At 49.3% G+C, this 14,335-nt stretch overlaps 1 protein-coding gene across 2 annotated transcripts in view; it reads left to right on the forward strand.

Annotated features, from left to right (window-relative positions):
- Nucleotides 1–14,335, forward strand: part of FLVCR2 (feline leukemia virus subgroup C cellular receptor family member 2) — a 57,402-nt gene that overhangs the window by 42,148 nt on the left and 919 nt on the right. For both annotated transcript variants that reach the window (XM_006778800.2, XM_015558056.1), the window contains 6 exons: nt 2,804–2,871; nt 4,087–4,190; nt 7,928–8,038; nt 9,106–9,211; nt 9,360–9,471; nt 10,055–10,110. In XM_006778800.2, the coding sequence (XP_006778863.1) occupies nt 2,804–2,871; nt 4,087–4,190; nt 7,928–8,038; nt 9,106–9,211; nt 9,360–9,471; nt 10,055–10,110 (557 nt within the window). The remainder of the gene's footprint in view (nt 1–2,803; nt 2,872–4,086; nt 4,191–7,927; nt 8,039–9,105; nt 9,212–9,359; nt 9,472–10,054; nt 10,111–14,335) is intronic.

A 14,335-nucleotide genomic window follows, 5' to 3' on the forward strand; every position in this document is an offset into this window, starting at 1 on the left:
ATTAGAGGCCCAGTGCACAGATTCACGTACTGGTGGGGTCCCTCAGCCTGGCCTGCGCCCTCTCGCAATCCGGAACCCCTTGGGGGATGTCAGAGAGCCGGTTTCAGCTGATCCCACAGGCCACTCCCCTTAGGAGGGCACCAGACGCAGGGCCTATCGCTGGGGACGCTGCTGTGGCAGCGGGAGCCTCTCCAGATCGGGACTGATTGGGCGTGAGCTTGTGGCAGGCACAGTGGGGCCAGGATGAGCGGGAGCAGCAGGTAGGAGCTGCAGGGGGCGTTGGACTGCGGGTTTTGGCCCAATCCCTGCAGGCCACCCAGAGGGACCCCATCCGTGCACAAATTTGTGCACTGGACCTCTAGTTTTTATATAATGAGCTTTGGGGCCTTTCTCTGGTCAATTTTTCCTCCATTTGGGGTTGATTTGGTTTTAGCAAGGCCTTGTTGTTGACTTCTGCGGCCACTACAGGAGTTTCCTGCCATAGCTGCCTTCCCTTTGGTTATGCCTGGAGTTGGGGGCTCTGATGAGAGGACCTAGTGGGTTATCGACCTGTGATGTCTGCTCCTACTTACTCGTTTCACTTGTCGAGAGCTTTTCCTAGCTTCTTTCTATCCTGCCTCAGTCCTGGATAATTTCCCTCTGTTTCCTGTGGATTTTGCTCTCCTTCTTCATTCCGGGTGGACCCAAGTTCAGAGTAGCCATCGTACCTTAAGCGGAGTGTGACTTGGAACATTATCTTGCCCCTTGCAGTGTGAGGCTCGGACCATACGCTGAGAGGGGCTGAGAGGTGTGAGGAGCAGGACTAGGGGCTCCTTTCATTCTTCTCTCTGCCCACATTCCACCCCACCACCCTTTTAAGGAATGTGTCCTTTTGTGCGTCCCCTGGACTCAGGAATGGAATTTCCAAGTGGCTGGGTGTGTGGTGTAAAGATTAGGTGAGTATGCTTATTGCTTAAGAAGTCCTCAAGAGCCTCAAAGTTGTGTATGAAAATGGGTTTTATGGAAAGTAATCTCACAGGGTGATCTGAACAGTTGCTTTTTTTTTTAATCCTCACCCTCAAACATGTTTTTTTTATTGATTTTTATTTATTACTGATTTCAGAGATGAAGGGAGAGAGAGAGATAGAAACATTCATGATGAGAGAGAATCATTGATCGGCTGCCTACTGCATGCCCCTACTGGAGATCGAGCCCTGACTTGGTGTGGCTCAGCTGGTTGAGCATTGACCCATGCACCAAAAGGTCACTGACTGGATTCCTGATCAGGGCACATACCCTTGGTGTGGGCTCAATCCCCAGGGTATCGATTGAGGTTTCTCTCTCTCTTTCACCCTCTCCCTTCCTCTCTCTCAAGCCAATAAAAACAAACAAAACAAAACAAACAAAAAAGAATGAGGACTCTAGAGCCATACCCTCTGGGTTGAAATCCAGCTCTGCCACTTATCCTTCTGGGAACCTGAAAAAGGGAGTGACTCAGCTGCACATATGCAACCCTGCTTACGACAAAAATGCCCTCTCTGGTAAAAATGACTACAACTGGACTGGAAAACCTTCTCATATCTGATACGAAGCCATTCTTTGTGTTTTGCTGAGTTTAGTGACTCTTTCACTGTCCTGTCCTTTATGGGGACCCTGGAAGCTATGCCTATGGCATTGTTGCAGGCAGTTGTGGCTCCTGTCAGGTGTTAAACCAGAGTGGTTGCCACAGCCACCTTTTCCTGCACTGAGCCAGCACCTTGCGGGCCAACGAGAATGGCTTCTGGATGGCTGGATGGCTGGGTTTCTGTGCGCTGGTCCTATTGAAAAGGAGCCCTAAGGCTGCCCTGTCAGAGAGCTGTGTCCCTTCTAAGTGCATCTAATGTCAAGTATCAGTGGTAGTCTTATGAGTCTCGACATTTAGTTAAAACTAAAAGGTCTCCCGGTGTATTTGATTTTCAACTCTGTGCACTCTTCTCATCTATAAATTGGGGAAGATAACACCAGCTGCTTTTTAGGGTTGTTGGGAGGATTGTAAGGCGCATAGAACAGTGGCTAGCACACAAGTATGTGCTGCTGCCGTTACCACCACCACCACCACCATCATCATCAATCATCGTCAATGTTATTGGGAAGGGAGGGCAAGAGGCCCTTTGTCCTTTGGGTCAGTTCTAGTCTCATCTCATAGTTACTATAACTCACTATATGGCTTTGGACAAATGACCTCATTCTCTAAGGACGCAGCTTCTAGCAGTATATTCCAGGTTTTCCATTTATGTGTTGAACGAGTCGATGAACTAGAAGAGGCAACTGAATGCTTTTTAGGGTCCTTTCTGGTTTCACACATAAGGTTTTGTGTGGCATTGATTCTGAGAAGAAAGCTGAAGGAGCGACGGGGAAGGAGGTGAGAAACCACCTGCAGAGGGAGTGGTGTCAGGGTCAGAGGTCTGGAGAGGGGACAGGTCATCAGGTAGAGGTGGAAGGTGTCCAGTAGTTCCGCTTACCCCATACATCCAGCCAAGGGCTTAAGAAAGGACTGTGGATGATGCTGACGTGGGAGAAATGCTTCCCAGGACTGAGGGCAGGCCTAAAGGGACCAGAGGACCAGGTTGAAATGGCTGCTTTTGGTTGTTTGGGTGTATTTCTTGGAGAAAACCCTGCAGAGTAGCCTCATGCTCCCTGGATTTTTTTTCTTCTCTGAGGACACCATTCACAGTGGCAATGAGAACAAGGATTTCCGACCTCCTGACCTGCTGAGGGGAGGAGCTAGCAGTGGCCCCCGCAGAAGGCCAGCCCTAACGCTGTGTGTTTCTCCCTCCCTCCTTAGGTCTGAATACTGGGGCTTTTTATGCCTTGTCCACTCTGCTGAATCGCATGGTGATCTTGCACTTTCCGGTAAGGGAGTCCCCTAAGCATGCGGGATGTGGAGAGAATGAGGTTCCTGAGTCTGTCTCACAGGAACTGGGGTAGTGGTTAACCCTTAGATCCCTCACTTCTAGGCAGCAGGGTATGGTGGTATGCTTATGGGATTTGGAGGGTCTCAACCCCAGCTCTCGTGGCACTAAACTGTGTGACAAGCTAGTTCCTGTCTCTGAGCATAATGACTTCCTGAAAGATTATTTTTAGGATTAGAAAGTAAATAATGCTGTGTGTGTCTATGTGTATATGTATATATGTTATCTATACATAGAGCGCATAGCGTGCCACCTGACAACAGAGTAAGTAAACGTATATATTTGGAGTCACATCTGAAATATTTAATTTGTAAAATATGGGCAAAGTTTAATTTCACACTCCCAGTTACTGAACTGAAAGTATTGTTTAAATGCTTCCAGAACCAGTGAGGCCTGGATGCTGGGAATGGGATACTGACTATCCTGGAGGCAGGAATCCCAGGTCTAACCTTTTTGTGAAAGGACCAGGGTCGCGTAGTTACAGCGGTGGTCACTGCCGCTAAGTGTTCCAGTTTTGGAGTTTGACAGGTATGAGTTAAAATCCTAGCTCGGCATTTAACAAATGCCTCGTGACCTTGGACTGATAGGTTCATCTCACTGGGCCTCAATTTCTTCATCTGAAAAATGGGGAGTACTGATTCCTAACCTTCTGGTGGGGAATTATGAGAATTAAATGGGAGAATGATGTAAACTCCTTGGCATGGTGCCTGGCTCATAAAAGTAAGGGCTCACAAATATATCACTATTATTTTACCATTCCTCTTGGCACTAATAGCTCAAAAACACCTAAGTATGGGATATTTGGATATACATATTTCAGTTTACCTATCTGTGAAATGGGAATAATGGTAAATAAGAGAAAAGAGTTGCTATAAGGATTACATATTTTTTAAAAATCTTCCTCAAAGTGGTTCTAAGGACAGAATTCGGTTCACCCAGCATCCAGTATCAGGCACCCACATCTGGGGTTATATTTTGTTGGGAGGATTTTCTCCCCGTTGGCAGCCTCTTACAGGGCTGCCCTGATACCGTCTGAGAACTGGGTCTAATGGAGCCTGATTTCCTTGCCTTTGCCCCTCACCTCGTGGTGACTGTGCCCTGCCTGGGCCTTGTCCTGTCGCTGGCTGATCTTTGGGATTGTGGGTTTCTTTCCCAGGGGGAAGAAGTGAATGCTGGAAGGATAGGCCTGACCATTGTCATTGCTGGAATGTTTGGGGCTATGATCTCAGGTATCTGGCTGGATAGGTCCAAAACCTACAAGTAAGTGATTCTTGCTCTCGGACTGGGAACTGGGGGACTCATTTTGAAATGACATGTTCATTTAGCAATGCAGCTCCAAAGGTTTCGGTGCGGCAACTGAGTGGTCACGGGGGTGGTTCACATTGATCTTCTCTGAGCCTCATTTTCCTCACTTATAAAACAAGGGAAACAATACCTGCACAGTGTGTGTGGGGGGTCTTAGAGAGATTAGAGATAAAAGACATGAGGCCTAGCCCAGTACCACTCTCCCAAGTATAGCTGTGCAAGGGACAGGTGGGGGAGAAATGAAAATGAATGTAGAAAAATGTCAGCAGTTGGAAAGTTGGTGGAAACCCCAAAGAGTGGAGATGAGGGAGTGATTCCCCTGACCTGTTCTCAGGGCTCCCTTGGACCCCATGGCCTTAACAGTGGTGCTCTGTGCTTGCTTTGGTTTGCAGTGTATTATCTTGCAATTGCTTATCCTGTACCTTGTTGGTAAATATTGTGATGTGCTTTGGGTCTGAATGCCCAGAGCACCTCTAAGAGCCCAGAGTGGTCTGCTTAAGATTTTAGTGTACGTCAGCCCCGGCCGGGTGGTTCATCGTCCCATACACCAAAAAGTTTCAGGTTCAATTCCTGGTCAAGGCACATACCGGTTGGAGCATGTAAGCAATGGATGTTTCTCTCTTTCTCTCAAATCAGTGAACATATCCTCAGATGAGAATAATAAAAAAAAAAAGGCCCTAGCCGGCTTGGCTCAGTGGATAGAGCGTCAGCCTGTGGACTGAAGGGTCCCAGGTTCGATTCTGGCCGAGGGCACATGCGTGGGTTGCCGGCTCAATCCCGAGTAGGGGGTGTGCAGGAGGCAGCCGATCAATGATTCTCTCTCATCACTGGTGTTTCTCTCTCTCTCTCTCCCCTCCCTTCCTCTCTGAAATCAATAAAGAAATATATATTTTTTTAAAAAAAGATTTTAGTGTATGTCAAACTAATTCAGGATGCTATTAAAAATACACACCTGTGGACTCCACCGTCATTGATGCCAGTTCTGTAGGGGAATCTGCATTTGCCTCAATCTGCATTTGTGTCAAATGCCTCAAATTCAATAGGCAGGCTCAGAAAAAAGACTTAATCAAATAGGCACAACATCCTTCTCTTCTTACTGCATCTTTTTTTTAAAGGATATATTTTTATTGATTTCAGAGAGGAGGGGAGAAGGAGAGAGAGATACAAACATCAATGATGAGAGAAAATCATTGATCGGCTGCCTCCTGCACGCCCCCTATTGGGGATCGAGTCCGCAACCCGGGCATGTGCCCTTGACCGGAATCGAACTTGGGACCCTTCACTTCGCAGGCCGACGCTCTATCCACTGAGCCAAACTGGCTAGGGCTACTGCATCTTTCCAGGGCTCTGCATACATTGGGTGCTCAATTAATGCTGGCCAGCAGGGTGGCTGCCAGGGTTGCCCTGCGCTAGGTCAGGGCGGCATTCTGGGCTGCTTTGACAAGGCCTCCAAAGTCCCCAGTGTCTGGAGGCGACAAGACAGGGGCAGACCTGTTCTCTGCCCCACAAACCCACTTCTGTGCGGCTCTGGTCAGACCAGGTCTCACTGTGGCTGCCCTAGTCAAAGGCCAATTGAGGCCGTCCCCAGTGATGTGTCTGCCTGGCTAAACATGACGGAGGCCTGGCTGGGCTTAATTAACTGCTGCTGGAGCTTGGCTTCCCACTCGTCTCTCTCTCATCTGTCAATTGCTTGCTTCAGCCACACATGAGAGCAGTGCTTGCTGGGTGGGAGGAGGAGGAGGAGGAGGAATTTCACTAAGGCCGGAATGTGGGCAGCAGATGATTCAGAGGAAAATACAATGAAAGGGCTGGAGAGGACCCTTCAGGACCTCGATACCACCAGTTCCTTTGCCCCATTCGATGCCTAGGTCCTGCAGGCAGCACCAGCCACTCCCTGCACTACTCCCCAGGGAGAAAGGACGAGCGGAAAACTGTGATCCAGTCTTTTCGGTGCTGGTCCACTTCTCCCTGAGGTCCTCAGATTTGTCCTGTCCTGGTTTGGAGGCTGGAAATGACGTGGTCGGGTCCCTTTCTCTCAGGCTGGGACTACAGATAGTTTTTCTAGATGGATCAGTGGTTTGAGATGAGGCTGTGGTTGAACAAATCTGGAGAAAGATGAGCTGGCGGGGTCAGCGAGAGAGAATGGTGTTCATGAAGTTGCTTCCTACATGGTGGGTCAGACTAGATGAGGGGAGCAGGGCGGAGGAAGGACAAAGCTCCTCTATCCGCAGCAGCTCTGAAGTGCCGGGCGGGAGGGGCATCCCCCATAGGCTCTGGCCATGAGCTTTTCCAAAGCTGCAACCACGCTGAGTATTCGTGTCCTCTGTGCAATAGAGGAAAGAGCGCAGAGTTCCAATCCCAGCTTCAGGTCCAAGTCCCAACGCTGCATTTGTTCAACGGGTCCCTTTAGACTAGTAACCTAACTAGCTTGAGCCTCAGTTTTCTTATTTGTAAAAGTAGGGATAGTTATACATTTCTCTCAGGGCTTTTATAATGTTTGAGTGAAATAATAAATGAATGTAAAATGCTTTAGAGCAGTGGTTCTTAACCTTCTGTCCCTTTAAATACAGTTCCTCATGTTGTGACCCAACCACAAAATTGTTTTCGTTGCTACTTCATAACTGTAATGTTGCTACTGTTATGAATCGTAATGTAAATATCTGATATGCAGGATGGTCTTAGGTGACGCCCGTGAAAGGGTCCTTTGACCGCCAAAGGGGTTGCGACCCACAGGTTGAGAACCGCTGCTTTAGAGATTTCCTGGCACCCAAGAGCTGTAGGTATTAGTTTGACATTACCATAGTGTCTGTCCTCAGATGCCCCCACCAGGTTTCTGGCTTCAGGAGAAATGTGTGAAGGCTTTAAACTTGCATCGTCTGAGACCTGATGTTCAGCGCAGGAGGGAAGAGGTGTACGCAGAGCTGCTCCCCTGCAATAAGTAGGGCAAAGAGAGGAGTAGGAGTCAGGGCCCCAGCAGAGTCCAGAGTGGGTGCCATGGGAGAAATGAGGGGAGGGGCACACGCTGGGTGAGCCTGAAACAGACCAGCTCATTGCTGATGGTCCTTCTGAGGGGACTGGCAAAGGGAAGTGTGACAGGGGGTGGGCGGGGCTTTCTCACTTTGGAGTCACACACTTAGTTCCGGGCTGGAGAATGTTCTCCGTTAGTCCCGGGTGTCTGGAGTAATTCAGATTCAGCAGGTAGACCCATGCAAGTGGCAGCAAGAAGAATGTAGAGATGACAGAGAGACTACAAGTTCGTCAATTCTCAGCATTGTTGCGGGGTCCTGGGTGAAGTAGACATGCAGAATTGGGTGGCTTCCGGGGTAGTCCTGCACGCTGGTGTTCCTCCTGTTTGTGTGCCCTTCTTGCTATGGGTAGGAACTGACAAGTCAAAGGGCAGTTTGCTATTGTTGAGAGGGGTCTGCAGGAGGAGAACACACATGCAGCAAGATGGCTTCATACACTCCTGGTCTTACCCTTCGTAGCAGTGACCACATACAATTAAGTAATTATCCGTGTGATTATTGGTTCGGTTATTCATCTATGAGAGCAGATGTTTCAGCACACAGCAGAGGGCTGAACGCAGAGCAGGTGCCTGATAGATACGTGTAGAATGAATGAATGACCGAACGAACAAATGGTCCTATTAAAGTCAGAAATGTATAAGTCAACCTTTTTGTTTCTGCTTGTAGGGAGACAACCCTGGTGGTGTACGTCATGACTCTGGTGGGCATGGTGGTGTACACTTTGACCTTGCCCCTCCAGCATCTGTGGGTAGTGTTCATCACCGCTGGCACATTGGGGTAAGTTTCACCTCTAACATGTTTAACCAGAAAGCACCATCCCGTGGCTCCTAGAGCTGCTGATATCCTAGGATGCCATACGGATCCCTTTGCCGCCTTCTCACTGACCTGTGTGGAGATGTGGAAATGGTGCCCAGAGGTCTTGTTTGTTTTGGTAGCACTTCAAAAGGCCGCCTGGGGCTTCCAGACCCACCCGTGCTGTTGGGATGCACTGTGTTCTTTACAGACTTGGGAGGTTAGGAAATGTTTAGAGTCTTTTTTAGCTCTGCCTCAGACAACGTGGGTCCTGGAAAGTCTGGGTATAAGCAGACTGCTGCGGACTATCTTATAGACCACAGGCATGTCACTTAACCACTCTGAGCCCCTGTCTCCTCATGTGTAAAGGAAGATGAGTGGCCTGCCTTGTAGGGTTGTTGGAGTATTGAGAGAGATAACAGATGTGAAAGCAGCAAAAAGTGTGGTGCGGATATAAGGCATTAGAATTGAAAATTTCTAGACCTGTTGTATGAGAAAGCATACCTCTTGCACAGGGGTCTCTGCTCAGCATCACCTCACCATTATTTACTGTGGACAGTACATGTGTGTGTGTGTGCGTGTGTGTGTGTGTGTGTGTGTGTGTGTGTGTGTGAAAGTCAGCTGGTGACTGGCGACTCTGGGGGGAAATAAGGAGAACTTTGAGTTCCTTCTTCCAGGTCCCATAGAGTCATGGAGATGCTGTTCTATATCCAGGGACTTCCCACTCCCAGTGTAGGGTCTGTGTACCCATGACGAGTCTCTCAGCTGAGGGCTGAACACCCCAGGCATCCTGCCCTTCTGTAAATGCTGACCCTGTCTGCCACTGGTGGCTGGATGTGCAAGAAGAAGAGCTTTTGAGTACAAAGGCCTCCTGAGGACAAAACCTACCTATGAAGCTCTTCCTGGCCTGCAGGATCTCTCTTTCCTTGGTCTGGCCATCTAGGGGGTGGCCTGATCATTCAAGGGCCCAGCATGTCTTGATGGGTAGAAACGAGGAGGCCTTCTTGCTCTGCAAGGTCTCCATCACCTTGTTTCTGTTGTCTGGCCTTCAGGTTCTTTATGACTGGCTATCTCCCACTGGGATTTGAGTTTGCTGTGGAGCTGACATACCCAGAATCGGAAGGCATATCGTCTGGCCTCCTCAACGTGTCTGCCCAGGTAGGTCTTACTTGGTGGTGGCCCCATAGCAGGGGCTCTTTGTTTCCTGCCCTGCTTGGCGGCTACAGGCATTGCATTATGGCAGCTCAGCTCTACTGTGGGCTGGTTGGCTGGGCCCTTGTTCCCAGTCTTCTTTGTATCTTTCCAGGTATTTGGGATCATCTTCACCATCTCCCAGGGCCAGATAATCGAAAACTATGGCACCATGCCCGGGAACATCTTTCTGTGTGTGTTCCTCGCCCTTGGAGCGGCCCTCACTTGTGAGTTGGGGCCTTGGGACAAGATAAGGCTCTGGCCGCTCATGGGCTGAGGCAGTTTGGGACCCAGTGTCTTGATGGACTGTGCAGACCAGGAGCACACATTACATACACAGGACGGAGGGAAGGGCTTGTCAGGAAATCTGCCGGGGAGGCAATCACATGTTGTTGTTTTTTGGTGGAATGAGCATGGGCTTTGGAGACAGAAGGCCCTTGTGTGAATCCCAGGCTGTAATACTAACCTCCACAGCTGTCTGACCTTGGGCAAGGGGACTAACATCTGGGAGCTTCAGTTTCCTAATTTGTAAAACGGGGATTATTGTGAGGATTAGAGCAGCGTTCGCCAACTCTCTGGCAGATATAAGGCCACTGTCGTTGGCTCCTGGCTGTCAGGGACAGCCACGATCTCCAGGCTTTCACAAGGTGGGTGATGGTGTGCCCCTAGCTCCCTGGAATATCTGGTGTAGGTCCGGGATACCTGTGGCCCTAAGGACAATTAGGGCTCCTTCTCTGGGGTGAACTTGAACATTAGTCTGCTTGATAACTCTTTGTCTGTTGCTCTTCCTTCTCAATCCCTTGACCTCAGCACTCATCAAGGCAGATCTACGGAGGCAGAAAGCGAACATGGAATTTCCCGAGAATGTATGTACTGGGAGCTTGCTGGGCTGAAATCTGGGTTGCAGGCTTAGGTAGTGGCAGCATGGGTGGGGTGGGGGGAGCAGCCTGGGTGGGGGTGGGTCAGCTCCCAGAGCAGACCGATTTCATGGTGCCTGCGAGACCAGTGCAGCTCTCAGGAACATGGCACCCAGTTTCCTCAGTGGCTGCTTCAGCACTGCTTTTCTGCTGCTCTTTCCCGGGCTCCTCTCCCGCTTCCTTCTCTTCCCCTGGCCTCCCTGCTCTGGTCCTCAGGGTGTGTCGCTGTTCTCACAGTCTGCTGAGCAGCACCCTCCCCTGAGTGGGTCCTGAGCCCGGTTCGGAGGCGCTGGCTCGGCTGCGTTCAGCCTGGGGTCAGTGGCTGCAGGGGAATGGTGGGAGCCTGTCATGGCAGTGGTGGCCCCAAGGCATGGGGCTGTCCTGGTATGTGACAGCTGCGCAGGCAGTGCCATGGGGCTCGAAGGACTGGAGCCAGTGGGTAGCCAGTCAGGCCCTAAAGGGTAAGTCAGGAAGCAGGAGCCATGATGGTGGAAGGAGAGAGAACCAGGAGTGTGATCTGCAATAGGAAAGTGTGTCCCCTCTGTTCTCATCAGCTGGGAGTCATTTTAACCACAATGTTAGTATCAAATCTGAGCCAGGATGAAAGGAATTTCAAATCTGAGCAGTAAATGCGGGATTTTTTTAAACAAAAAGAAAACCTCCAAAACTTATTACAGAGGCTATACACGCTCTTTATAGAAAAATGAAAAAAATACAAAAGCGTACAAAATTTTAAAATCATCCTGTAATACTATCACCCAGAGGTGAGATGCTGTTTTTTTTTTTTAGCATTGACTTATACATGTCCATATCCCCATATAATATATACGTATATATATCCATATATATTTTGGTTTTAAAACAAAAATGGAATCTTGTCCGATCTGCCTTTGTACATGTTGTGAACACTTAGCTCATTAGTCTTTTTTTTTTTTTTTTACAACATACTTTTTTTTTTTAAATCCTCACCCGAGGATATTTTTCCGTTGATTTTTTTAGAGAGAGTCGAAAGGAAGGAGAGGGGGAGGGAGGGAGAGAGGGAGGAAGAATGAGAAGGAGAGAGAGACAGAGAGAGTGAGAGAAATATAGATGTGAGAGAGACATGTCGATGGGTTGCTTCCCATATGCGCCCCGACCAGGGCTGGGGATTGAGCCTGCAACTGAGGTGCGTGCCCTTGATCGGGAATCAAACCCCTGACCCTCAGGTCTGTGAGCCACACACTGGCTAGGGCTACAACATATTTTCAGTGAGTGCACAGTGTTCTGTTATGTGGGGAAACCATAATTTGTTTAACAGTTTTCCTGTCCATGGACATTAAGGTTCTTTACAATTGTTGTTTTAAGTTACCTTGTTCTGGAAGTGGAATCTTTGCGCACGTTCTGAAGCACAGTGTTTCCTTGAGAAATGGGCCGGTGGTCATGCACAGTTGAAGGCCTTGATAAATATTGTAAACCGTCCTCCAGAAAGCTGCTCTCAGCAGCACCAGTGTGCAGCGCTATGGCAGTCAGTGTATGCGGGCCAACACGGAGTGTTTATCTGTTTGAAAACTCCTTGCCAATTCTCTAAGGCAAGGGTGGTATCTGAAAGAGGTATATTTAGTATTTCAAGGATACGCGTTGGCAGATAGATGATAATCTTTCATGCTCTCCTGTTTGCCTTCTGATATCACACTCCAGAGTTGGCAGTAGCATGTGGAGGGAGGAGCTAGGACCAGAAATTCACTGGAGTGACAGGGGAAGCCTTAGGGCAAGAAAGCTGTTCTCTGGGCAGGTGTGAGGCCCATGGCATTGCCGCTGTGGAGAGGGGCTCCCACCTGTGCTACACACAAGCAAACAGGGTTTGGAACACTTTGGTGAGTATAGAATGAGCCTGCGAAAAGGTGCCATGAAGGACACAGAGTCGATTTCTGGTGAAGAGGTTTCAGCTTGGAAGATGGCACATTGTGTCAAGTCATACGAGATTTTTGCCATGTTTACTTTATGATGCAAACAAGAAGAGAGTAAAGGTTCCTATAGTCCTAGCACCCAGAGATAACCTGTCACGTTGGAGTCCACTTCTCAGTGTTGCTGTCTGTGGGGATGCTCGTACACATTTGGTTTTCTGCTCTGCTTGTTTACTTAACACAGCTTGACAACCTTTCTGCACCTACATTCTTTTTATTTTAATACTAGAGGCCCAATGCACGAAATTCGTGCAAGGGGCTTGGCCATCGCAGCCACGGTGGCTTGCCTCAGCCCTCGCAGCCCCGGCTTCATCCAGAAGGTCACCCGGAAGGACATCTGGAAGGTCATTTGGCTGTCTGGTCTAATTAGCATATTATGCTTTTATTATCATAGATATTTTTATTGATTCCAGAGAGGAAAGGAGAGGAAAAGAGAGATAGAAACATCAATGATGAGAGAGAATCATTGATTGGCTACCTCCTGCACACCCCCAAGTGGGGATTGAGCCCGCAACCCAGGCCTGTGCCCTTGACCGGAATCAAACCCGGGACCCTTCAGTCCTACGCTCTATCCACTGAGGGACCCACAGGCCTACGCTCTATCCACAGAGCCAAACTGGCTAAGGCGCACCTTACATTCTATAACCTCATATCTGTCCATGCGCGCGCGCGCACACACACACACACACACACACACACAAACTCTTCCACTTTCTCTTGTTGAATATTAGGCTGTTCCAATATTTCACTATTCTTGCAACCAGATTCTTGTGCACGCGGACCACGTTTGTCACACAGGGTTGGAGTTGCTGGCTCAGTCACCTTCTTTTTGGAGCATTGGAAGCAGCACTGAGTAATAAGAGGAGACAAGTCTCGTCCTGGTTCTCTCCTGTCTGTGTCCCTGGCTAAGTCACTGTGCATCTCTGGACCTCACTTGCATTTGGGCAGCTGGTGTGATGGGAGGTCAGAGTGCTGCTGGGCTTGACACCCAGGGAAGCCAGGGCTGCACAGAGCACCCTTCCTCTGAAGTCGCCATGGTGGTCTGTGTACGTGAGACCGGCACGCCAGCACACATGTTCATTAGTAGAGCCAGGGAGAGACAGGGCACACAGCAGATCTGGCCAGAACTGCTCTTTCTTGCTAATCAGTGAGATATATCGTTTTGGTAAAAAGAGACAGAACTTAAGGGATGGGGTAGGCAGCTGACCTTGACTATGAAAATCTTGGTTTGCGTTTCCATTTTTCCTGTAGTTGAAAGAGTGGCTGTGCTTCCATTCCCACTAATCTGTGTTTCTGATGGTGATTTCAAGGCGATGGCTCTGAAGGAGGCAGGTGTATGTGTACGTATGTGCGCACATACGTGTGCCAGAGAGACTGCCTGAGTGACTTAAGCTGCCCGAATAAAGGCTTCTTGTGACTGAGGCTGACCTGGGGCCAAAAGTTAGTGAGACTGCGAATGGGACGGTTGGGTTTCCACAGCTGTTGCCATTGCCGTGGACTGGCCCTGAGACACTCCCCGGGGAAGCACCATGAGTCTGATGGACAGGACTCTAGCTTGGCCCGGCACACGCTCCTCCAGCCCCTGAGTGGTGTGGTGCTGGGCTTTTCCCAAGGCCTTCTCCCTAACCAGATGAACCCTTGAGCTAAGAAGCTAAGTGCTCCTTGAAAGAGCAAATTCCCCAGGGGGTGGCATGCACTAAGTGTCCCCACAGGATCGTTTCCAGGCCGTGCGTAATGCCAAACCCACCTCACAAGTGTGACCCAGAAGACGCTTCTAATCCTGCGCCATCTCTCACTGAGAAAGCCAAAGCCAGGCCAACACAGAGCCTCTTTTTCTATGCACAAAGCATAGATACTTATTTGTAGTCATTGAGTTTTAATATGCAATGATGCATCCTGCCTGTATAAGCGTTTTTTTGTTGTATCCATTCCATGCACATTATAATAATATTCCTCATCCTGGGGGCTGCCTCCAAATGGGCATAGTTAGGAATGCGGATGGAGTTGCAGACGTGGCACTTGGACAGCTGTTGGATGGTCAGGGCCCGGGATGTTTAGGTCGGATGGCGGAGGAAGTGGGAGGGGACGGCACTGGCACTTGGAGGGGGATGGTTGTGGTGACTATGGCATCACAGAAAGCTGGCCTTCTGGTTTTTCCTTTGATGACCTTGTGATGGCATGTGTGCACTTGTGCGTGTGTGTGCATGTGCGTGTGTGTGTGTGTGTGTGTG

This window comes from Myotis davidii, unplaced genomic scaffold, assembly GCF_000327345.1.
Source record: "Myotis davidii unplaced genomic scaffold, ASM32734v1 scaffold309, whole genome shotgun sequence".
In the NCBI taxonomy this organism is placed as follows: Eukaryota; Metazoa; Chordata; class Mammalia; order Chiroptera; family Vespertilionidae; genus Myotis; species Myotis davidii.